The sequence below is a fragment of the Ursus americanus genome, chromosome 8, assembly GCF_024610735.1.
Source record: "Ursus americanus isolate L20-20 chromosome 8, mUrsAme1.1.p, whole genome shotgun sequence".
NCBI classification, from domain to species: Eukaryota; Metazoa; Chordata; class Mammalia; order Carnivora; family Ursidae; genus Ursus; species Ursus americanus.
This window is the reverse complement of record NC_142134.1, coordinates 64,740,898-64,765,991: the sequence shown is the minus strand read 5'-3', so window position 1 is coordinate 64,765,991 and position 25,094 is coordinate 64,740,898. Positions and strand designations below refer to the sequence as shown.

General features: G+C 41.0%; 1 protein-coding gene across 1 annotated transcript in view; it reads right to left on the bottom strand.

Annotated features, from left to right (window-relative positions):
- Positions 1 to 18,580: 18,580 nt before the first annotated feature.
- DHX15 (DEAH-box helicase 15) overlaps positions 18,581 to 25,094 on the bottom strand; it is a 58,578-nt gene continuing 52,064 nt past the window's right edge. The window contains exons 12-14 of the mRNA XM_045771480.2: positions 22,785 to 22,975; positions 20,586 to 20,755; positions 18,581 to 19,152 (exon numbers count right to left, since the gene is read on the bottom strand). Coding sequence (XP_045627436.1) covers positions 19,035 to 19,152; positions 20,586 to 20,755; positions 22,785 to 22,975 — 479 coding nt within the window. The 3' untranslated portion in view covers positions 18,581 to 19,034. The remainder of the gene's footprint in view (positions 19,153 to 20,585; positions 20,756 to 22,784; positions 22,976 to 25,094) is intronic.

Below are 25,094 nucleotides of genomic sequence, written 5' to 3'. Positions count from 1 at the left end.
GGTGCCGAAAGCCTATCTAGGGAGGAACGAGAAAAGACACCACGTCCACCGGGCCTTTCACATCAAGTGTGGGTGTGGGTGCGGACCACGGAAGCAGGCAGAGCAGTAAGGGGAGGTTTCAAGATGGATGGAGACAGGCAGGAGGGGGAGCCGGCGTGGGCAGGATGGGGGCTGGCGGTGGTGCAGGGGGAGGCGGGAGCCCCGTACTCTACAAGGACGGACACGCGCCGAGCAGGAGCTTTGGGGCCGCGTGCTTGGGGAATCCAGCCCTGCGGAGCGCTCCCGGAGGGTTGGGAGACGAGACAGGGAAGGAGAAGTCCTCCTGCCCGCTCTCCACCGGCTGCCCGTGAAGAGCCAAGGGCTGTGCTAAGTCGCTGCATGCGTGATGTCATCCAACGTCCACACCAAACTCACGTGGTGCCAACCACACCATTATCCCCAGTTTACAGATGAGAAAACAGAACCGAGACATCGGGTCACCCAGGATAACACAGCTCGTAAGACCTGAAGTCTGGCCTGGATTTCCGATTTGCCCGACTCCAGAACAGGAGGCTGTCCCACGGCACCGAGCCCATCTTTTGTGCTCTTCTATGAGCGGAGGGTAGAAGTTTCAGAGACACGGGTCTGGGCTCAGCAGAAACCGTTCCCTCAGCCTGACTGCCCACCGCCCACCCCGCCAGATGCAGCCCTCCTCCCCTGGAGCTCTCGGGACAGAGGTGACTGAGGACAGTGCAGGAGGGACCACCTGTCATGTTCCAGGCTGCCCAGCCTCTTTTGAACTTACCCTCGACACAGTTTCATAGAGTTTTGGTGTCATTGGTTTTGTGGTTCTTGCTTATTTTATTATCTCTGAGGAAAAGTCAAGAAAATGGGGTTTGGCCTGAAGAAGGGAGATGAAGCTTGGCAGGTTTATGTAGGGAATAGGCCTAAAGATCCTTAGGCGGTTAATCAAGAAGAAACAGGTTTAAAGGGGAGGATACTCTGATGGGGAAGAACTTGAAAACTCCACCAAGATACTAAAACATGGGGCTGCGTGTGGAGGGCCCCCCTACGGGGAGAGGCAGGAAGGAAACTGCCAGCACGGACTCCCCTGGGAGGCCAGACCCAGTGACCTCCACCACTGTGTGGATAATGTTGGCGCAACGGATAGTATTCCACCGCAGTCTCCTACTCTTCCAGAAAGTTCTACAAGGTTAATTTTGGCTTCAGCCTGACCCAGTGACTTCTACCACTTTTTGGAACATGACAGTGCAATAGGTGGTACTTCACGGTCTCCACTCTTCTAGAAGGCACTACACAGTTTATATTGGCTACAGATAGAATCAACTGTTTGGTCAATGGCTGCAATCCCTGTGGGCTTGACTGCATGCCTCTGTTTCCAAGCACGTCTACTGCCAAAGCGCTAGGCAACCTCCTCCCCACGACGTCTATACTGGGTGGTCTAGAAGCTGTCCTTACTCATGGAGTGGATCAATTATTTCCCAAACGCCACTGCAGAAGTAGCACTGGGGAAGCACATGAAAAGAATCCTGCTGTAATTTATTTGGGGAAACTATTGCTATCATTTTTAAACACTGTTTTTTAATTTTCCCTGTTTTCTTTGAGTTTTATGGTTCAGGACTTACATTTAAGTCTTTGATCCATTTCAATTTTTGTGAGTGGTGTAAGAGAAGGGTCCAGTTTCATTCTTTCTCATGTGGATATCCAGTTTACCCAATGCCATTTACCGAAGAGACTGTCCTTTCCCCATTGTGTGTTCTTGGCACCCTTGTCAAAAATTAGTTGACTGTATTTGTGTGGGTTTATGTCTGGACTCTATTCTGAATACAGAATACAGAAACCACATATTTGATAAGGGGTTGATAAATAAAATACATAAAGAATACATACAACTCAGTAGCCAAAAAAAGCAAATAATCCAATTAAAAAATGGACAAAGGACCTGAATAGACATTTTTCCAAAGAAGACATACTAAAGGCCAATAGGTACAAAAAAGGTGCTTCGTATCACTAAATCATCAGGGAAACGCAAATCAAAGCCACAATAAGAAATCACCTCACACCTGTTAGGATGGCTACTATCTAAAAGACAAGAGATAACAAATGTTGGCAAGGATGTGGAGAAATGGGGACCCTGATACACTGCTGGTGGGAATGTAAAATGGTACAGCCATTATGGAAAACAGAATGGTGGTTCCTCAAAAAATTAAAAATTGAACTGCCATATGACCCAGCAATCCCACTCACAGGTATTATCCGAAGGAAATGAAATCAGAATTTCAAAGCGGCATCGGCACCCCCCTGTGCACCGCAGCTTTGTACACAACAGCCAAGACATGGAAACCACCATGCCCTCCCATGCATGAACGTATAAAGAAGACGTGGTATCGAGACAGATGTACACACACGCACAAATATACACAAAGGAATACTATTCAGCCATAAAAAGGGAAATCCTGCCGTTTGTGACAATATGGATGAATCTGGGGGGCATTATGCTAAGTAAAATAAGGCAGAAAAAGACAAAGTAAGTAGTGTATCGTATCACTTATATGTGGAATCTAAAAAAAAAAATCCTGTTTTATAGAAATACAGAATAAAACGGTGGTTGCCAGGGACTAGTGGGAGGTGGAAATGGGGTGATACAGGTCAAAGGGCACAGATTTTCAGTTCTAAGAAGTAGTTCTCTGGATCTAATGTACATCTTGGTGACTCCAGGTGGCCCAGGGATGTAACGTTTTTCAAGTCCCCCTTTTATTACCCAACCAGTCGGTTCCAATCTTACTGGGAAGGAGTGCTTCTACGTATCAAAAATATTCACTCGGCTTGCTCTACCAGTAGCCAGCATCTACTGAGTGCTCTCCCTGGATCGGGCAGTGTTTTCAGTGCACTAAGTGTTTACTCCATTAATCCTCACAACACAGCTCCCTGCTAGATACCATTCCCACTTGAAAGACAAGGAAAGAGGCACCGTGAGCTCAGTGGCCTGAAGTCTAGATCAGGGTATGAGAGGGCAGGCACCCCTTCTTCTCCACTCTCAGAGGCCACAGGAGGGACATGGGGTGCCACCACCCCTGTCTGGACAGTCAGCAAAGGGCACCTCCCTGGCCACAGGGATTGGCTCAGGGGTGGGTACAGGCCCCAGCGGATGCAGCCCGACACAAGAGCTCCTGGGCAGAACGACTATCTTTACAACTGAGGCAGCAGACATTGAAGTTGGTAATCGCTGGGTCCCCGAGGAGGATGCGAACAAAGCCAACACAGAGGCAAGCAGAGGGGAGGGGCCGAGTCCCAACGCCATTGTCTGAGCCCCTGTACTGAGCCCTCTCTGAAGGCTCTTCCCTAGACTCCTCCACTGCATGAGCCAGTAACTGCCAGTTTCACTGAACGGTAGGAGTTGGGTTTTTTGCCATCGACAACCAAAATGTCTGTCACTGAATTTCTAACCACAATCCTTTTTTTCTGGATACTTTAGTCATTGAACTAGTCTTTGTTGAGAACCTAGTAGGTATCTGGGTCCAAAACTATAGTTTCTGAAGGAGAATAACAAGTCTAAGGCAGTCCCTACCCTCCAGGGAACTTGCGGTCGCATGGGCGTGAGACGCCCACTACGCACCCTGACTCCACCGGGAGGCGACTGTCCGAGCTGTCGCAAGGCAGGGACTATGTGCCAAGTGCGAAGAGGGATATTAGCCGCTGCGGGACGCACGGGCTGGAGTGCTGTGAGGAGGTTAGGACAGGACGAGGTGGGGAACGGCAGGAGCGGCTGCGCAGAAGCCGACACAGTAACCCAGGGAGTGGACCGTTGGTGAGGGTGGAGCTGAGGGTTGACTTCCAGTTGGGGTTTCCCCAAAAGCAGACCCTGAGACAATTCAGTGCGTGTACCGTATTTGGGATGTGAGCCCTGAAAATACCGATAGGAAAATGGGGCGGGGAAGGGAAGGAAGCCAGCGAGAGGGCCATTGTCAAGCTCAATACCACCAGGGCAACTGGAGCTCTGTCCTGGGAGCACCTGGGAGACAGTGTGGAAGAGGACTGAGAGTCATCCCAATGAAGGGGAGAAGAACAGCATTCACCTACAAACCTCCCCACCCAGCGTGACTCAAAGCTGCTTCTGGGGCCACTACCTCTTCGAGCCTGCCCGCAGCTGGGGAGCCAGGCACAAGGGCTGTTCCCACAGGTCTGCGACAGTCACCAGTGCGACCGCCTGCCTTTGCATCAAGCCAGGACAGCCAGGATTTCTCTGTCCCCAATGGTATCATAAAACCTGTCAAGTGGCTCGCTGAAGGCTGGGAAGCTTGGGGCCAGATGGGAACGGGAGAAGGAATGTTCTGAAAAGGGGAACTATTTTCTTCAACTCCAGAGCCCAGGGACTGTTTCAACAGTCACAGGGCAGAGGGAGTGAGTCCAGATGACCTCCCCAGCTCCCTCCCAGCTCTGCCAATCTCCCAAGAGTGATGAAACCAACCTGCTCCCCCTGGGAAGCCCGGGTGAGCCACCGGTCTCACCTTCTGCCCTCCGCCCAGCACAGTGGCCTAAATCCCCACAATTATGGTTTTAAAAAGCTGCTGGTCTTGGACCAGGTGCTTTTGTTTTTCTCATTTGCAATGTAGAATTAATGCCAATTTCTTGCTGGCAACCTGCTGTGAAGCATTCCGTCGTTTAAGCAGAGTGCCCACGTTTTATTGAAAGATTTGAGGAAGAAATCTACAAACTACACTAAGAATATAGGAGAAGCAGGAGTGTCATTTAGGAAGCCTTTAAGTGAGAGCGGTCCTATCACGAACAAGATCTTTCCTTCCTTCACGCAATCAACAAATATTTCATGGAGCCCCTACTTTGTGCCAGGCAAAATGGGTGAAGTCTGGACTCTGCTCTTCTGTGTGTGTGTGTGTATAAATGTACATTTATGGTCAGGTTGTGATCAGTGCTATGGAAAAAAAAAGAGTAAACAGGCGAAAGAGTGATAGGAGAGCGTGTTATCTGAAATAGGTCCCTCTGAGCAGGTGGCATATGAGTAGAGAGAGGCCTAAGAAGGTAAAAGAGGGGAGGAAGGAAGCCATGTGGGTATCTGAGGGAGGACATTTTAGAAAAAGGGAAACAGGGGCACCTGGTGGCTCAATTATTTAAGTGTCTGCCTTCAGCTCAGGTCATGATCCCAGGGTCCCGGGAGGCAGCCCCGTGTCAGGAGTCTGCTTCTCCCTCTCCCTCCGCCACCCCTCCCCCCACTTGTGCTCTCTCTTGCTCTCCTTCCCTCTCAAATAAAGAAAGAAAATATTTAAAAAGCGGCGGGGGCGGGGGGACAGTAGGCATCACCATGTTGGTTTACAGCTTCGGCACGAAACGTGCGACAGGCTGTATTAGTTCCCACTGCTGGTAGAACAAATTACCACAAAGTCAGCGGCACAAAACAAAAAACAAAACACATTTACTCTCTTACCCTTCTTGAGGTCAGAGGTTCAAGATGGGTCTTACAGGCTAAAATCATGGTGCTAACAGACCTGCATTCCTTCTGTAGGCTCTAGAGAACCTGTTTCCTTGCCTCCTCCAGCTTCTAGAAGCCGCCTGCTGCACCAAATGGTGTGCAGTCACACAGCTGTGCAAGTGGCACGAGCCGGGGCCTTGAGAATGACTCCAAATGTCCCACCCTTTCACCCCTGCATCCTAATGTCCCCCCTCCCCCCCAGACTGAAGGGCCCAGATAACTATTTATTTGAAAAGTGCCTTCACTTCCCCAAAGCCCTGAGCCATGAGGCCCAATGGAATTTTTTAAGAAGGGAGAAGCAGACTGGGTACAGCTGGAGGCCTAGTTATGGAGAAACACCTGGGCTGGGGGTGCTTAGGTAGCCTAGCGTTTTCATTCCCCAAGTGCTCACCTTATCCTCATAAAGGCCCCCAACTCATTCCCACTGGCTCATTTAAGAAGTGCCGCCCGGCATAACTAAGCTGAAATGTACAGGCGAGTCAGCACGCGATGACAGGAAAATTAGATCTGAAGGAGGGAACAGGATCGTAGGCCTAGACGTGAGAACTTGGGCTAGGTGCTTCTCAAACCTGGTCAAGTTGGCTTTGCTTCACTGCAAATGGAGACCTTTCCTGCTCCGCCCGATACATATTTCCTAGTCATTTACAAATAAACCACAGTAATAATCTTCTGGGGACCTGATCAGTGGCTAGGGACCATGTTCTTTTAAACACATTACATACTTTCATACTTAATACGTATGTATGAAGTAGATCCTAATAATATCCCCATTTTAGATGGCAAAACGAAAAGGGTAAGTAATTTCCTCAGTGGACCCAGGCTTGAATGCAAGTCTGTCTGACCAACAAGAGCCCGTGATGTTAGGTTAGTGGAAACGGCATGACTGAAACATATCCTTGAAGGATCTTGGATCTATCTTTTTCTTTTTTTTTTTTTTTTTTTTTTTAAAGATTTTTTTTATTTATTTGACAGAGATAGAGACAGCCAGCGAGAGAGGGAACACAAGCAGGGGGAGTGGGAGAGGAAGAAGCAGGCTCATAGCAGAAGAGCCTGATGTGGGGCTCGATCCCAGATCGCCGGGATCACGCCCTGAGCCGAAGGCAGATGCTTAACCGCTGTGCCACCCAGGCGCCCCTGGATCTATCTTTTTCTACTACAAGTTCAAAAGATTTCATTTTATGCTTTAAAAAAAATTTTTTTTAAGTAGGCTTCATGCCTAATGTGGGGCTCAAACTCCCGACTCTGAGATCAAGAGTCACATGCTCTACCAACTGAGCCAGCCAGGCGCCCCTAAAGGATTTCATTTTAAATACAACTCACAACTGCGCCTTTACCATAGCCTTGATTGGTCTCTAGGTCAGACAGCACAACACCAATTAAGACCCCTGTGTGTCTGCGCACCTCAGTCAGGAAGGCTAAGTTACACTGTAAAAACAAACAGTCCCCAAACCTCAGAGACCTCTACAACATACGCTAATTTCTTGTTCATCTCCAGCTGAGGTCACCTGGGAACTTTGCTTTGTGTCACCTTGCTCTGGAAAGTTGCTATGGCCAGGGGAGCGGGAGCACGGGACATGCACGCTATGAACTTAACAGCCTCCACTCCGCTATGCCTCTGGCACTTCTGCTCCATCTCACCAGCTGAAACAAGTCACATGGCCATACCTGACTTCAAGGGTGAAAATCGGCCACAGGCCTGGAACCAAAAATATTTGGAGAACTGCATTTATGACCACCACAGGGATCTTACAGTTTACAAAGCATTTGTCACAATGACTACCCAACGTAATTTTCACAATATCCAAGATAGCAATTAATTAGTTAAATATGGTCATTCAATTATAAGGCACCAACAAAACACTAAAAACAAGACAAAACCAGAGGAATTGCAATATAAACAGTTTGGACAACTCTGCCCACTGTTCTGAGTGGGAGTGCCTTGAGTCTACGGAACGGGAAGCGTCAATCTGCCATTTGCTTATCTCAAGAGTTGCCTGTCTCTTGAAGTGTGTCTTCTATAATGAGTGGGATTCTCTTTTGATTTTTTTTTTTTTGGTAAACGGTCTCTGGATGAAGGCCAATTTTATCAATTCTCAGCTTAAAAACTGTGATCTTCCAATAACAAGGAAAATGGCCATCCCCCGCCCCTGACCTTGAAATAGCCCAGCACGCACCTCGAACATCTCCCCTTCTCGGGGAGATTTAACTTGAACTATGTAACGATTTTAGCTTTACAGACTATCTTTAGAGCCTGACCCCCAGGGAAAGACGAGACTCCACTTTATCCATCTCTGAAAGATGAGGGAATAAACAGAGGTCTGGCCATCAAGTAAGAAGGGCAATGAGGGGCGCCTGGGTGGCTCAGTTGTTAAGCGTCTGCCTTCGGCTCAGGGCGTGATCCTGGCATTATGGGATCGAGCCCCACATCAGGCTCCTCCACTGGAAGCCTGCTTCTTCCTCTCCCACTCCCCCTGCTGTGTTCCCCCTCTCTCCGGCGGTCTCTGTCAAATAAATAAATAAATAAATAAATAAAATAAAATAAAATAAAATAAAATAAAATAAAATCTTAAAAAAAAAAAAAGGACAATGAGCGAAGAAGCAGTGGCTCAGGACCCCCAGCTCCTCAAGGCAAGTCCCTGCAAAGGGACAGCTTAGATGAATCTCAAGAATGGCGTGGCTCTCCTGGTCTGGCCCCTGGGTCAGAATTTCAGCTACCACCTCCACCGTGGAGATAAAAGTATGAGGGGGTAGGCTAAGAATAGTCTCTTATTTTTCTTAGTTAACCCCGCAAAGAAGTGTTTTGATTTCAAAGCCTGACCGCCGGGTGTCAGGCTTCAGGGGGAAAGGAAATAAATAAGAGATGGTTTATCAACCCCACTTAATTATGCCAATATAACTCAAGTGAGATTTGCTCAAGGACAGAAAATCAGCTGGTCCAAGTATGTTAATATGTCAGACAGAGTTTACTAAACTTTCACTCATCTGATTACATCAATTAATATTTATCTTTTCTACATCTGTACAAATAATTCATGAGGCAGCACAATGATGGGACCTCAATCCCTTCTCTTGATTAAAGATTGAGAAGTGGTCAACTCCCATATCTAACAAATTCTAGAGACAGATAACCTGAAAGCTTCCTACAACAACAAAACACCTGGAAATGCAATATATATATATATAAAACAAGGTAATTTTATTTTACTTATTTAAGTAGGCTCCACACCCAGCATGGAGCCCAAAATGGGACTTGAACTCAAGACCTTAGCTGAGCTCAGGAGCTGGACCTGAGATCAAGCGGTGGATGCTCTAATAAGCCCCCCAGGCGCCCCTACCAAGATATTTTAAAATGCACAGGTGGGCATATCAGGAAATAGGGGAAATCCCTGGGGTGGGGATGGGAGGAAGGGACTGAAAATTCAAATGATGGTGTGCCTGGGTATACTCTGACATTTGCCAAACTTGGCAAGATAGGGACAGGAGGGATGGGAGGAAAAGTGGAGTAAAACCAATTTCTACACAAAGCCTGGGCTTTCAAGAGACCATGGCCGAAGTGGCCCAGAGAGATGATGATGATGAAGGTCCGCTTCGCACTGGCTTGGAGTGAGGTGAGGTGGGTTATGGGGAGAACATGGCTGAAAAGGTAAGTTAATGGAGCTTTGGGGTCTGCTCTTCCCCCCCTCCACCTCCATTACGAAAGTTTAAAACCCAGCTCTCACTAGTCCTAGACCTTGGGCAGGTTACATAACCTCACAGGGCTTCATTTTCCTTGGCTGGGCTGTTGTGAAAAATGGATTTAAATTCAATGCACGTTAAGTGCTTAATTAGCACAAGACCTGTACATGAAAGTAGTGTTCAAAACATGGCAGGGCAAATCAAAATGTGTTTGAAATGTGTTTTTCCAGAGATCAACAGATTTTTCCTTAAGAAAGTCAAGAAATGGTATGCATTACCCCAAAATTTAATGAAAAATAAACAAACTTGATCTTTAGTTATAAAGGGTCAAGATTTTACAGCCATTATCAGATCCTAATCACATGATCAGAAAAAAAAAACCGTGAAATTAGCAAAGGTTTAAAACTTACTCCAAAGTTAAATCACTAAAATAATGCACACACACAAGTTTTGATAACTATTATCCACATTCTCTTAATGCCACTGGCACAATTCAATAGCCATTTTTGTTTATTTGGGGAAAGCAGGAAATCAGGTGCAATTAATTAAAAGCCACCCTGTCTGTAAATGCATTTGGGGAGGGGGGGAAGCCGTGACTTGGAATGAACAGACAGAATAACAAATGGAATGACCTTGAAGAGAATTTGGTTATCTCAGGGCCTTGGTTTTCTTTGGAAATGAGGGATTAAAATCAAGGACTTCTGAGGTCCCTTCCAGCACTTTCTTCGATTTTGTGACAGCTACTGCAATTGCAACAGAAACTTACTATCCATTTGGCCCTCCCATACCATAGAAACAAAACACACAGTATCATTTTAAGAGTCAAAGAGTCAAATTCTTGTTTTGAATTTTAAAGTGCTACATGACTGCTAAGGTTAAAACTCCTCTCTTTCAAAAATCGAAAAGGTTGAATCATCAGAGGATAAAACCCATCACCAATGCAAACCAAAGTGGATTTTCAACCTAGTAGAAAATTTGAATTGACAAAGCATGCAAAAATTAGCTCAAATAGCTGCAGCCTTCCTCTATGAGTATCCAGGCAAATGCTTACTGGTTTAAGTGTTTATTGTTTATGCTGCAGGAAGCAATGAGGCTGGAAGCGTGAATGTGATATGCCCAGAAGCTAGAATCTTCATTCAACAGGGAAGGAGTCTTCTTCAAGGAAAAATAACACAACTAAAAATTACAAATTCTTAATCAGAATTGTTTAATTGTTTCCATAGGATTGGGGGGGGGCAGGGAAGGGGTGAAGCATGGGGGTAGGGTAAATCACCAACTGTCAATCATGTGTTTGCAAATTTCCAATTTCTTACAGTCACTGGATTTACATACATTTGTTGGTGATGTTTCTTCAGGTACACAGTGAAAGACATTGTCCAAAATAAATTTTGATATAAAGTGGAACTTAAGAAAGAAAAATCACTTAAGAAGTCAAATCTTATATAATGGAAATACTTTAAACCACAGCATTCATACATTTGACTGTGGATCCCAAATGCTTATCTAAACAGAGGCGACGCAATTAAACTGCCTTCACTCAAAATGGTGTCAGAAGGCAACTACCCTATTTACTAGCCACTGATAAGTTATGACAACACTATTTCATAGCCTGTCACTGCATTGCTTTTAACCCCCCCGGCTCTAGGATTCAGGATTTCCTCAACACTAAGGACTTATCTCAAATATTTTAGTGCCGAACAGTAAAAAAAAAAAAAAAAAAAAAGTCAAGGTGGCGATGCCATATTCAAAAACTAGATAATGACTTGGAAATAAAAGAGGGATAGGGCCCTGGGAAGTGATAAACTGCCACTTATCTGTTTCCCTAAGCTTTCTATTTTTTTAATAAGGAGCGAAACTTTGAACAATAACTTAAAAAGATAAATCTAGCAGGCCTAGAAATTCTGTGGAAAATCCCATGGCCTTCGAAAACTTCTAGCTATTAGTCTTTGTATTGTTCAGATATAACTTAATAATAATAATATGAACATATGATCGATGGTGTTTATATTTGCTAGTGAGTTCAGCAGAAACACCTAATATTCCCTTTCATAAAGTAAATGAATTTTGAAAAAGTAATTCTCTACAACTACCTACATAAAAGCTATCAGTATTAAAAGCTATCAGTATTTTTGGTATTAAGTATATAACAAACTAATTTCCTTACTTATGCCATTTAAGTTTTATTTTTTCCCTTCTTCATGAGACTGAAAAAAATGCTACACAAGAAAATAAATGTTTATGCCCAATTCTTTAAGTCTGAACACCAGCTCTCCTGTCTGCCTAGTGGTGCCCAAACCCTTGTCATCAGACTACAAAAGAAGGCCCAAACGAGGAAGACCTTCCCCCTAGAAACTTAAACTAGATGCTTAGAGAGTGCATGATGCCAAGTTCACCTTGTAGACCAATACTTCGATCATTTATTTGTAATGAAATAATGACTTCAAGAGATTAAAACTCAGTATCTATAAGTACTGTCAGAGATGCTACGCTCTGTCAATACATAAATACAATGTGGATTATCCATAAAAAGCTTGTGATTCCTTTCAATACATTCTTTCTGGATACTTCCCTACCAGCCTCCCCTAAGCATGTAATCAAGGAGGGAAAACATTCAGGTTATCAGATCTGCTTGTCTTGGTCACAGCAGTATCAATGTTTATACAGGGCAATCTCTTTCCAAGTGACCTTAAAAATTCTAGGAGTCAGGGAGTAAGCAAGAAAGATCTCTGAAGGAGGTCACAATAATTATTTCAAGTTCTATGTAAAAGAATGAAGCTTTACTAAGGTCTCACAAAATACCTATTTAAAATCGTATTTTTGACAGCGAGACAGGAAAAGCTGTCAATTATGGGCATCCACTGGACCAGATGTTATATTTTATTTCATTTAGTGAACCTACCCTTTGGGCAAAGTATTATAATCAAGCCACCCCTTACAAATGAGGAAGCAGGTGAGGTAAGTCACAAATCCACAATCTCACTGCCTGAAAAGGGCAGAGATGGGTTTTCAAACCTGACTAGAAAATGAAAAAAAAATAATAATAAAATAAAATCTGATCGTTCTGTTTACAAAAGTTCATTACATCACATTCTTGCCCCATTTCACTGCATACCCTTGGAGCAATCTGGTTTTTAGCCTAATGGGTAAAAAACAGTAGGGAGTTTTAAGTTCTACCACTACCAGTAAGAAGGGAACAATGATATAAAAAACCCAACATACGAAAGCCACAGCAACTAGTTGTATTTTTAAAATACCTGCTGAAAAGTTACTGCATCCGAGGCCCAGGGTTAGTAGGTATGAGAGACACAGAGACATGCGACATAGCCCCAGCTCTTCAGGAACTCACTGCCCAGCAGAGTAAGAACCACCTCAAATACTCAGACTGAAAGTACGGAAGTGGGAAAGATGATCTATCCTCACAATGGCTCCAAGTCATGGGAAAAGCAATTTAGTGTGAATAAAAGGAGGAAATAAACGGAATTCACTTCGGTTTGGAAATATTTCTAATCCCCAAACCAAACAAGTGACTTCTGGATTATGTTGACTTCAGACTTCAGATTATGTTCGCTGAGCCATTCTAAAAACACAACCAAGAAAGGGCTGCACTGCAAATCCACAGTGTGATGAACAAGTAGGTGAAAACAGGTGTCCTCCTCAGACCCTTACAGCACCACCCAAGGAAGGGGAGGAGCAGGGATACAGTAAAGTTCCCTTTCCATTTTCTTACGAACATTCAACCAAAATGGAAAACTAAACCCACCTTGGTCACAAATGTGCCCACTACATATTGTGGAAAATGTTCTAAACTTATTGGTAAGCACCACAATCCCAAGACCATGCAGCCAATCAAGGACTCCAACCAAGCTTTACATATCCCAGCTCCCTGCTGACAGCTCAGGGAAAACACATTTAGTACAGGGGCCCTCAGGTAAAATGAGGAATAGCTAGTTCTGCTGGTATGTGACCACATGACCTTGGAACTCAGTTCTCCTTTAAAAAAAAATTAATTAAAAAAATGGAAATAACACAACATACCACAGAGTTATACAGTTCAGTTCTGATAAAGGACTCTAAAGAGTTCCTATAAACTATTTTAAAAGTTGCTATTGACTGCTTCCTCTTTTCCTCCACATGACTGATCATTTCTACTGCCTTCAGTCTACCTTATTGTTTCCTGGTGAAAACATGACCACAACTATCCAAGAGCCATCAATTCGTGTCAAAGTCCTCTACATTAAAAGATACCCAATATTACATTTCTCCATACTAATAAAACAAAAATGGGGAAATGTGTTCTTACCCATCAAACAAAATACATTGAACCAAAACTGACATGAGGAGGTCCTGATCCTAACACTACTTAAAGAGGACAACTCTAAAGCAGTCGCTATTACTTTTTGTACAAAGTGCTATGTTTCTCTAAGGTAATTAAATGTTCCAGAATTAAGTGCAGACATTTAAAGCTTAAAAAATACCTTCAACATTATCAGTCCAGCCCCCTCTTAAATGTAAAAATGTAAATAATAAAACAAACTATATTAAATTACAAAAAAATTCATTAATATAATTAATTTGGGGAAGTAATGATTACACAAAACAGCCAAATATAAAGCTTTAACAATTTTTAAGTTCTTTTACAAAATAGTCTGTATGTTTTTGTATCAAGGAGAACTGAGACTGTACAACTAAGAGCAAATATACTAAAGCGATGTCATACATACATTATCACAACCCAGAGGTGACATTCCAATCATTTGTTACAATTTACTGCATGGGTTTATCATTCCTTAAAAATTAAAATGTTTCCCTTTTAAAGAATGTTAGCACTGGTAGGTAAAGCCTCCCTGTGAATCAAAGACTAGGTTCTCTGATAAGGCACTAAATAGAGCTAGTGCCATAAAGCTGAAATATTCCCCACCACCTAACCTCAGTGATTCCACTTCTTTATATAATCTAAAATAAAACAACACATACCTCTGTGAGCATTAAAATAAATTCTTATTAAGGATTTTAAAATAAGTCACTCCCTCAAATTGAGAGCATGCCACATTTCACTCTGATCATTTCTCAAATTTGGGTAGACAAAATTTCAATTGCCTAACAATTATATGAAAAACAAATATATAAGCTGAAGCAAAGATACTTCTCAGCAAAGACATCACAACTAGTACTGTGTATACAATGCTCACCAATGCTACTAACCAAACATCACAGAAGCACAAGGCATGAAGAAAATTCACGGATACTAGATGAGTTTATAGGGACAGCTATCAACGACTCTTTTAGTTTTTTTTAAATAAAGATTTATTTGACAGAGAGAAAGAGCACACGCAGCACACACAAACGTAAGGGATAGAGAGAGAAAGAATCCCAAGCAGATGTGGTGCTCAGCGTGAAGCCCGACACAGGGCTCAATCTCACGACCCTGAGATCATGACCTGAGTCGAAACCTAAGAATTGGACGCTTAACCAACTGAGCCACCCAGGCGCCCCTCAATGATTCTTTTAATGACAAGATCTCAGAGACTTGGGGCACCTGGGTGACTCAGCTGTTGGGCATCTGCCTTCAGCTCAGGTCATGATCCCGGGGATCTGGGGTCCTGGGATCAAGCCCCGCATCAGGCTCCCTGCTCAGCGGGAAGCCTGCCTCTCCCTCCCTCTCCCACTCCCCCTGTCAAATAAATAAAATCCTAAAAAAAAAAAAAAAAGATCTTAAAGACGCCACCACTCTTCTCCATGCCTTCGTTAGCCATACTCAAGATGGACAGCCTTCTCCCTGTGTATCACTTCCGGGCTGGAGCCCCCAGGAGAGGAGCCTGAGGAGAAGGAATCCACTGTCAAATTCACACAACACTCCTCTCCCGCATGCCTGAACTGGATCCCTTGGCACCCTCCATAAGAGGCCATTTGAACTGAGGTCCCTTAACTGTCCTAATCTAAGGAAATTTTCTCATTCCCAAGGCTAACACCACCAAGCTTGGCCTCAACTCCAGTCTCTCCCAAGACGTTAGTTGAAATTTTGCCTAAAAACGTGAAGGTAGTTCCTTTCTTTTAAAAATGTCTCCTCTTTCTTGATCTCCATCCTAACGGTGCAACTTCTTGTAAAAAGCAGGCTTCACAAGTTTTTTCCACGTCCAAACCCTTTCACTCAACAACAAAAAACCAAGTTATTTAAATGTGGTTTTCCCAAGTTTATGACTTGGGAGTTCTCCATCGGGTTCCATTTACTACGACCTATTGTAATTACAAATGAAGACTCTAAAAGAAATTGCATCTTTTAAAACAAGAGTAAAAGAAGCCCACATATTAACAACAACAAAAAATCTGAGAAACTTGCCAAATCTAATCGACTCCCAGGGTTACACGCAGCAACACAACTGCTGACAGAGGTGGCTACAGAGAACTGCTTTTGCTAGGTGAGGCTCAGACACCCTCGAAATGAGCGAGTTCCAAGTCCGAGCTAAGGAATTCGGTTAAGCGAAACAGGAAAGCTCCCAACATCTAGCCAGTGTATACCAACAGAAGGAATCAGAAGTCACCGCAGCAACAAGGTCTCGATACACAGGTTTGCGCTGGCAATGCACAGTACCGCCCGACTGCCTACGCAACAGTTTATCTACGGGGCCATTTTGGCCACAGGTCCAGTACCAGCTAGCTACCACCAAAACTGCCCGGGAACACAATTCCTCCCCTACTTTCTCTAACATAAAAAGAAATTATAAAATTCAAATCACTGTTTATTATGTACATACCAAATCTGTCAACTTTACTTTTAAATTCAGTATTGATAAAAACTGCATTTGAAACAATGCGTAGGTTGGTTTCACACTACAAGAATTCTAGAACTATTAGAAAACATGTGCTTGAGATAGTCCTATCCCAATTCTTTAGGAAGCAATTGTTCTTATTTCTGTAATCTTTTCAATGTTATTTAATGAGCGATACAGAGATGCATTTAAGAGCGTGGAGCGAGGTCTCTGAAGATGAACACTGTCCACGGTCTGTGAGGGTCTTTTCCCAGCCCTCAGTCACATCCAAAACTATCACATAATAATTGGACGCCTTAAATTTACGCTAAGATTAACAGGAGCCAAAAGTGCGCTGTGGATGTTTGAAAGGTTCATGTAATCATAAGCGGCGTTAACAGAAGTGGTGTCACGTCTGGTCCCCTGAGAAATACAAGTTCCGCCACACTCTGCCCAGTTGAGAGCACACTACTGACTACAACCCAGAGAATAGCTAGCAGACGTTAATCAGGATGTTCAGGATATCTAGAAACCGTACTGAAGAGAAGGGTCATGGGAAAACAGGCTATTCAGCCTAAATCAGAGGAAAGGAAGAGGACAGTTAAATATCTAAGTAGCATCGTGCAGTAAAACAAACATCCTTATTTAACTAACTTTGCTCTAGAAGCAAGAATTAGAAACAGTCACAGAGAAAGAAATTTTAGCTCAGCATTTCTAGCAGAACTATTAAGATGTCTTTGAAAGTAATGGTTTTCTTTAAAGTATCTGAGCAGAGGGGATGGCCATTAAAATTATTCAGAAGAGAATCTCAAGGTGTTTGTGTTCCCTTATAAACCTGAAATTCTAGGACTAAGTCATATGTTTTTTGCTTTGTGGAATTAGCGGGTTGACTGTAGGGTATATTTTATCCTGTCCTACTCCTCCAAGTTGTGTTCATTTCCTCAACTTGTAGTCAAAAGACCTTCCTTTCTAATGCTACATTCACAACAAAAAGCAGCTCTACTATTCTGAGAGGCGAGACCTCTTCAGAAAAATCTTCAAATAAGATTTTCTGAATATTATGGAAAAAATTTTAAATTTAATTTTCTTATTCGACAGTACCACTGAGGATTGATTTGATAGTTTTAACCACCCATGCAAACAAGGGAAATTGTAACCACTTTTGTATTCTGCTGCCAAACCTATAATGAAGGGGTTAGAGGACACAAATTTTACAAGCCATACCTTTGCCGATAACATCAATGCTTAAGACTCAAAGCTTTGGTCAGATGTGGCGAGCCTTACAAAACTCAACGGTGGGGTGGGTGTGATGACAGGGAAGGAAAGAGCTCAGCTCGCCCTACTGTTTCCATGGCCACTCCCAGTGCACACTCATCACTTACAAGATGGAAAGAATACTTGCTGTTCCTAGAAACTATGCCAAATGCCAAACATCCTTCTTTCCATCAGAGTTCTACAAGTCAAGTCTTTCAGAAAACCTAATGGTCCAATTTTAAAAAGCACGAGGTTAAACAACACATACGGTACACTGAGATCTATTTAAAACTAGATAGATGGTCAGATTATAAAAATATGCAACTGGAAAAAAATGCAACATAATACTTTGGCAAAAGCTGCCTGTTTAGGGGAAACAATCTGACCAAGTGCCTAGACTTTAACATAATCTAAAAAAATTCTAGCAGATAATTTGCCGATACTTAAAGTAGAAAAAATTTTTACTCAATTTAAATGCAACCTAAAATATTATTTCACCATGTAAATCATCCCATGGGAATAACATTAGTCACTTAGAGAAGTGTATTAACTCTTAAGCCACCAGCATCATTAAATAACAGCTACCTGTATACTAAAAAGTATACCTGAAAAATTCTAATTTGCCCAACTCCCTTAAACCACATAAGATATATGCTACAAAACATATTTAAATTCCAACTAAACACACCTATAAATTTTTTAACATTTAAATATTTGTAAGGGGGGCGGAGAAAAAGGGAGTCCAGAAATTAAGAAGTACAGTATTTATTTTTCAAGTGAAAGGAACTGATTTATTACAAGCCCGCTGAAGGGTCACACCAAACACCTCATTTGCTGTTAAAAAAGGGTTTTTAACTTGTCTACTACCTGCTAAAGGAAACAGAAAGTCAAGTTCACATTTTAACAGACTTGGCTAATCACTCTGTACACTACATAAAATACCCAACTCTGAGACTTCGGTAAAACTGACTAAAGATCTACAATATAACATCATTCCCTACCATTTATTTAATATAAACAAAGATTTGTTTCAGAGGGTAAGGTATTTAAGAAGGTTTCTCTAAGTAAAATAAAAAGATCTGCTAAAAATGTGGTAACAAATCAGCCCTATGAAATAAACTAAGATGGAGAGAGAAAGCTATTCTTTCATTATTCTGTCCTTCAAGATCCAATTTTGAATGAAAACTATGTATTTTTATCCCATTAGATCACACCCAGATTAACCTAACAAAGTGCATGCTATCTTCCTAAAAATATTGTTTTAATGACTATTTTATCTAAGGAGTAGTAGCCTTTGTGGAAGATGCTAAATATGTAATCATAGTATACTTACAATTAAAAAAGAAGAAAAGCCCCACATTTGAGAAGAGAAGAAGCCATACTTAGAGAGACTAGAACAAAGATATCAAAGTGCTTTGGCTGAAATTAGTATAAATAGACTTTATTGAAGTCAGTGCCTCTGTACTGAGACAGAAGATTGTGTCTACATAAGCACAAGTTGTAACATTTCACAACTTCTAAAAGGAATGTCAACAATTACAACGATCATGCATACCATGGTCGATAATCACATTTTAGAAGCATTTTCAACCATTTCTAAAGAAATGCTTATAACATTGTTATATATAGAACTACTTTCAATAAACTGCAAAACATTGATCGACTTTTCCAGTATGAGCTACAGTGTCAACACAAAAGGGAGGCATAAATGTTTAATTTATGAAATCAGAATGGAATATTTACTGTAAAGAAAAATTAAAAAGCTTTCAAATAAAGGCCATTATTGAACCAACGTGAAGAGCACAACTTGAACTTTTGAGTTCATTCATCTTTTAAAGCTGTCCTCTGAATAACTTCAGTTCTAAGCACTGAATTCAGTACTGTGAATATTCCTTGGATTGAAGTTTGGCAATGATGCGGTCCAACTGTCTCTTTGCTTCACACTGTGGGAAATTGCTCATGTCATAATATTGAGGGGCAATTTTCACCAACCTGTCCAGAAGGGGGGGAAAAATTACCAAATTAACATTTAATTAAAGACTGGAATTGCTAATAGGATAGGAATTACTCATTAATAATACTGATGAACAAAGGCAAATCTAATGCAAGTCAACATTACAACTGCAAACGCCTAATCCATACAAACACTAGTTTTAGAAGTGCACTACTTTCGTAAGCTATAAATTTTCTGATGTTGGACTTTGCATAACTTAAAAAAACCTCACAAAACCTCAAGACAAATCCTTTTAAAAACCTTTTTTTACATTACTATAAAGATATTAAAATAAGGCTATTGGGGCGCCTGGGTGGCACAGCGGTTAAGCGTCTGCCTTCGGCTCAGGGCGTGATCCCAGCGTTGTGGGATCGAGCCCCACATCAGGCTCCTCCACTATGAGCCTGCTTCTTCCTCTCCCACTCCCCCTGCTGTGTTCCCTCTCTCTATCTCTGTCAAATAAATAAATAAAATCTTCAAAAAAAATAAATAAAATAAATAAAATAAAATAAGGCTATTAATTCTTCAGCCTAGGACACTGTTTTGACCGAGCTCTCCAAGGTGATAGCGACACAGGTTCTAGATGAGAAACATCTCTGTATTCAAATGATTGGATCTTCTCATTTTCGAAGTTTAATAACCATAAATATAGATCTATACCCCAAAGCATTCACTTGACTGAATCTTTTTTAATGTTTAGCCGTACAATTTTTTCTCAACAATTTTTTCTCTATTTATCTTAAATAGATAAAATGGTAATGTCCTACACAAGTGTCAGAAGTCATAAACCTGTGTAGGAACGAAGCCTCACAATATCTAGCAAGTGACATCAACTAAAAAAAGTGCTTTCAGCCCCACCATTCTTGGCTTACGTCTCCTTTCAGAAGTCACAGAATGGATTCTGGCAAACCAACCAACCAACCAACACAAAAAACCAGACACACAAAAGAGGAGGGGTCGTAATTTTGCTTAAAATAGCACAGTCCGTTCCAATAACAATGTGTAAATCAAATGTGCTTAGATACGAGATGTGTAGTTTTTATGTTTGCTTAACTCTTTCTAAAGCATCATATAAACAGCTCAGAGCTGAAGACTGTTTCTAGTACAGTACTATGAAACTTGAGTTGATCAGAACAACAAGAGAATAATAGCTCCAAAGACACTTCTGATGCTCGAAAACTGTAATTTTATGTTTGGCTTCAAATCCTGCCCATGCCCATACCAACAACCCCACTGTCCTCTTAGCAAAGCAAAGATTCTAAGAGATCAACCATACCATCAGGTCGAAGCCCCATACCCAAACACTGGAGCAGATATCCTGAGCTGATGAGAAAGAACATTAAGTTCCAGGATAGGACTAGTGCAACAAAGCCAAATTCCATTCTGAGCAAAAATGCTAAAAAAAACTATTAGAACAAAGGGTGGTGCTTACCATTCTGGCTTGATATCTGTACACGTCCGGATGTAATTCTTTGTCGTAAGAACAAACTCATTATAAAGCACCCATTCAGGCTTGTGGTCAAGGACAGTAGAGGGATGCAACTGAACCACCTGGTTATCTTTCACAGTTAAGTAATGCCCTGTTCGTTCTAAATGTGCCACCTGAAACCAAAATCCAGTAAATTAAAACAATGCCTTTGAAGTGCTAGTTATAAAGCAAAAGTAGTGTAAAGCTACCTATATAATGAGAACAGGCAGGCCTCATCTTCTGCTTTTTATTTGATGGCTACACTTATTTATCACTGCCTGATAAAAGCAGGGATCAGCAAACTCACTGCCTGAATTTGTTAAGGCCTGTCAGCCAAAAATGGTTCATACATCTTTAAAGAATGGGGGGTGGGGGGGAACAAAAGAAGAATACTTGGTGACGAGTGAAAATCACATAATTCAAATTTCAGGGTCCATAAGTAAAGTTCCACTGGAACACAGGGATGCCCATTTGCCCACGGCCACATCTGTACCGCGAAGGCAGACAGATCTAAGCAGTTTCAACAGTGACCTAATGGGCCCACAGAGCCTTATATATACACTATCTGGTCCTTCCTGCCTTCAACTATCTGGAGTAGGTTCTCTACTGCCAGGTGGCAACTGTGTATTAGATGAACTACTAGAACATTCACGATTAAGATGGAAAAACAAAGCAAAAGGTAGTCTACAAAGAAAAGACTATAAGAAAAAGAATGGAGTGGACAAAGGTGCACGTGCTTTTTGCCCCCATTTCTTCTATCTATAATCAAACACATCAAATGGTGGAACTTATCTAATACTGGATTAGCAAACACTGAAACAGATGATGATATGCCTTTTCCAATTCTAGCACTACAGTAATATGAAGAATGTGTGTGAATGAGGGAAATGAGTAATTATTAATAAATAACAGAAAATGAACTCAATTTCCTTCAACAAATAATTACTAAGCACCTACTAGGAGCCAGGTACTACACTGCATGCCCTGTTTCTAACAAAGTTTAATCTTCAGAGAAGTAGAAATCCATAATGTTTGAATATGGCTTTGTCAATCTTTTTTGAACTATGCAAAATTAAGAATATGTCAAAAAGAAGCCACCGTGTACTGGTACACACTAAACAGATATTAAGAATAAAGTGTCTAAAGAATGAATTTTCATACCTAGCTCTATTATTTTCCTAATTCTAATGTGCATGGGATCTTACGTAAGATGCCACAATAAAAATTCTTACTGTTACTATGATTTCAACTACAGACTATGCACCAATCAATTCTTATTTTGATTCTGTGCATTTGGGTCCATTCTATTTATTCAGCTCACCTGGCCTTAAAGGCAGGCCACATCTTGCTTAACAGACACAGCCAAAACAGAGAATGAAAAAACAAGCAGGAGACAGAAGGGATAATTAAAATCAATCTGATTCCAAGTAATGGATTGATCTGTTTTCAATTTTACCACCAGAGAATGAGTGTTTAAACATAATTTGTTTAAAATCCCTTAAAACAAATGTTCACTATGTTTACCTGACAAGCTGTACTTCAGTTAGTACAGTCCCCACCATAACACACTTTAAACGAAACATTTTAAATTATTTTTCATCGTTATCACTTAAAAGACATTTTTGGCTTTTGCAGCCTCCAAGTGTCTCAGTTATAAATATCAATGATCACTCTACAGTTGTCCGAATATTTGATTTTCGGAGCCTTTAGTTTCTACATAAGGAGGAAACTGAACTGTACTTTTGGACCCACTCAGACAACTGCCCTGTTTCGGCAGAGTTTATAATCCTGCATCTCCAGTTATGCAGATTCACACTTTTCGATACATTTATCAAAAGCCAAGAATTGAAATTTACATTGAAGAAATAGCTGTTAATCCTACCCGAAAATGGCCAACACATCATTTGGTATACAAAAGACTCTTTTAATTAAAAAGTAATTCCAAATTGATTTCTACATAACTGGATTACTAACTTCATCATTTAACGAGTTCATCTATTACTCATTAGACACATAAAATTTCTTGAGAATCTGGACGTAACATTTAAAATCAATATTCAGAGGCATTCTTTAACTTGTTTAGGTAGATTCAAAGGGTTGTTACAGGAAAGCAAACAATATGATGTAAACATTTAATTACGCATGCATGTATTATCCACATACCTGCATAAAATACCCAGTAACCAAAGCTTTTCTTATATTAATATAATAGTCCCTGCTTGTAAAGTCAGTACTTCGACGAGGCAAATTAAATCTGTCCATAATCCGTGATAGCTGCTGGCGTACATTATCAGCTGACATCAGGGACCTGTAGTTAATGAAGTTGTCATAACACCACTGAACCGATTCATGATCTACAAAGTTGGAGGGAGGGGAAAAAGAAGGGATATGAATCATCCATAAAGGTATATTATCTAATTAAAAAGGAAAATCATTATTAAGAATAAACTAAGTAATCCAGAAAGGAGAATTACCCACATCAGTGTTACAGAAGAATCACAATGTTATCAACTGTCCTAAAAATCTGTAGTGAAGCTCAAAATCAGAAAGAGCACTAAGGTTTCTGGCTACTGGATTTTCAATAAACTATTTTTAATGAACTGAAGTCAGATTACCCATAAACACCCACCTGGCTGTTTCTAATATAGTCTAACAGACAGGGATGGGTTGAGGGGATTCGATAAAATGCCACGTCTTCCTCATTTTCAAAGAAAGGACAGACTTAGATTAAGATTACCAAATACAATTTATAAGTTGTAAAACTAAACTCAAATGACTACTGCAGTTTTTATTTAACTACTCCTGGGCTAGAGCACCAAACCTAGAGCTAAAAGTTTAAAAGTTTCACTGCAACCCATGTGCCTATTAATGGGGGACAAACGATTTAAAATACAAGTGGTTAAATGCACTCCTTAATCCCCACCACCTTTTTTTTTTTTTAACTCCTCCCTCAACCACCTCCCCTCTGGTAACCATCAGTTTGTCTCTATAGTTAAGAGTCTGTTTCTTGAATTTGTCCCTGTCTTATTTTTTCCCTTTGCATGTTTTGTTTCTTAAATTCCACATGAGTGAAATCATATGGTATTTGTCTTTCTCCAACTTATTTCACTTAGCATTGTACTCTCTAGCTCCGTCCTTCTTGTAGCAAATAGCAAGATTTCATTCTTTTCTATGGCTGAGTAATATTCTGTTATACACACACACACACACACACACACACACACACACACCCTCTTCTTTATCCATTTATCAAGCAATGGACAGCACTTCGGCTGCTTTCATATGTTGGCTATTGTACAATACTACTGCTATAAACACAGGGATGCATGTATCCCTTTGAATAGGGATGAGCACAGGGTGATGTATGAAGTGTTACATTATTATACTGAACATCTGAAACTAATATAACACTTTATGTCAACTGGAATTAAAATAACTGGAATAAAAAATAAAGATCTAGACTATAAACGTAAAAAATAAAATAAAAAAATAAAATACAAGTGATGTAGTTTATATAAGGATGTCTGGAATCCCCACTCATGTTTAATAAACAAGTCTTACTATTATTAATAAACAAAGCTAAACACTTCAAATAATTTCAATGCATGTATTTATTATCAAAGGGTATTTCTCCACTGATGAATCCTTGACAAGCTTCCAACCAATCTACTGTTTGCTCATTTAAGCAAAGAGCTCAAACTGCAGCATAATATAAAATATTATACAGTGACATTTTTATGCCCCGGAAAGTCACAATGGAAAACTTCTTCATTTACTTCACAAGCCTTTTGATAAATAAACCTAAGAGGGTTATCATGAAATGGGGGGGGATCTTAAAATCAGAACTATGTTAATCCTCCCGCAGTTTCTGTAATACACATTCATCTTTGGCACACTTTTTTCTCCTCAGTTCTAGGATTCTACCCATTATAACATACAACATTTTCTTAATTGCTTTTCAAAGGAACAACAAATATATTAACAAATATTTGCCCATTATAAAATGCAGCCACAATTCAGAAAGGGTGGGTGGGTAGGTGAGGTAGTAAAATGGATCTTTAAATTAAAGAATTGATGTGTTCAAGTCCATTAACTAACCCATCTAGAATGAGAAGAAGTATCCATCTGAACTTACTGACATTAAAACAAAGCACCAAATATCTTCCGGAGAGAACACAAAGAGAAGAAAAGTATGCTTTAGAGGCATCCTCGCTTATGCTGGTGCAATGTACGGAGCTGAAAGGCAATGGAAATGTCCACACTGAGACAGTAAGAAAGGGGCCCTTTGAAAAGAGCAGCTGATTTGCAGACTCTGATCTGAAGTATAGGTTTTCTGAGGTTCTAAATTTCAGAATTCATACCCTAAAGAGTAACAAAATGGCAATTTTAAGTTGTCAAGATAAACACTATCTGATAGTATTACTGTATTTTCTAAATTTGTGAGAAATAATTTGATAAATGGGAGAAATAAAA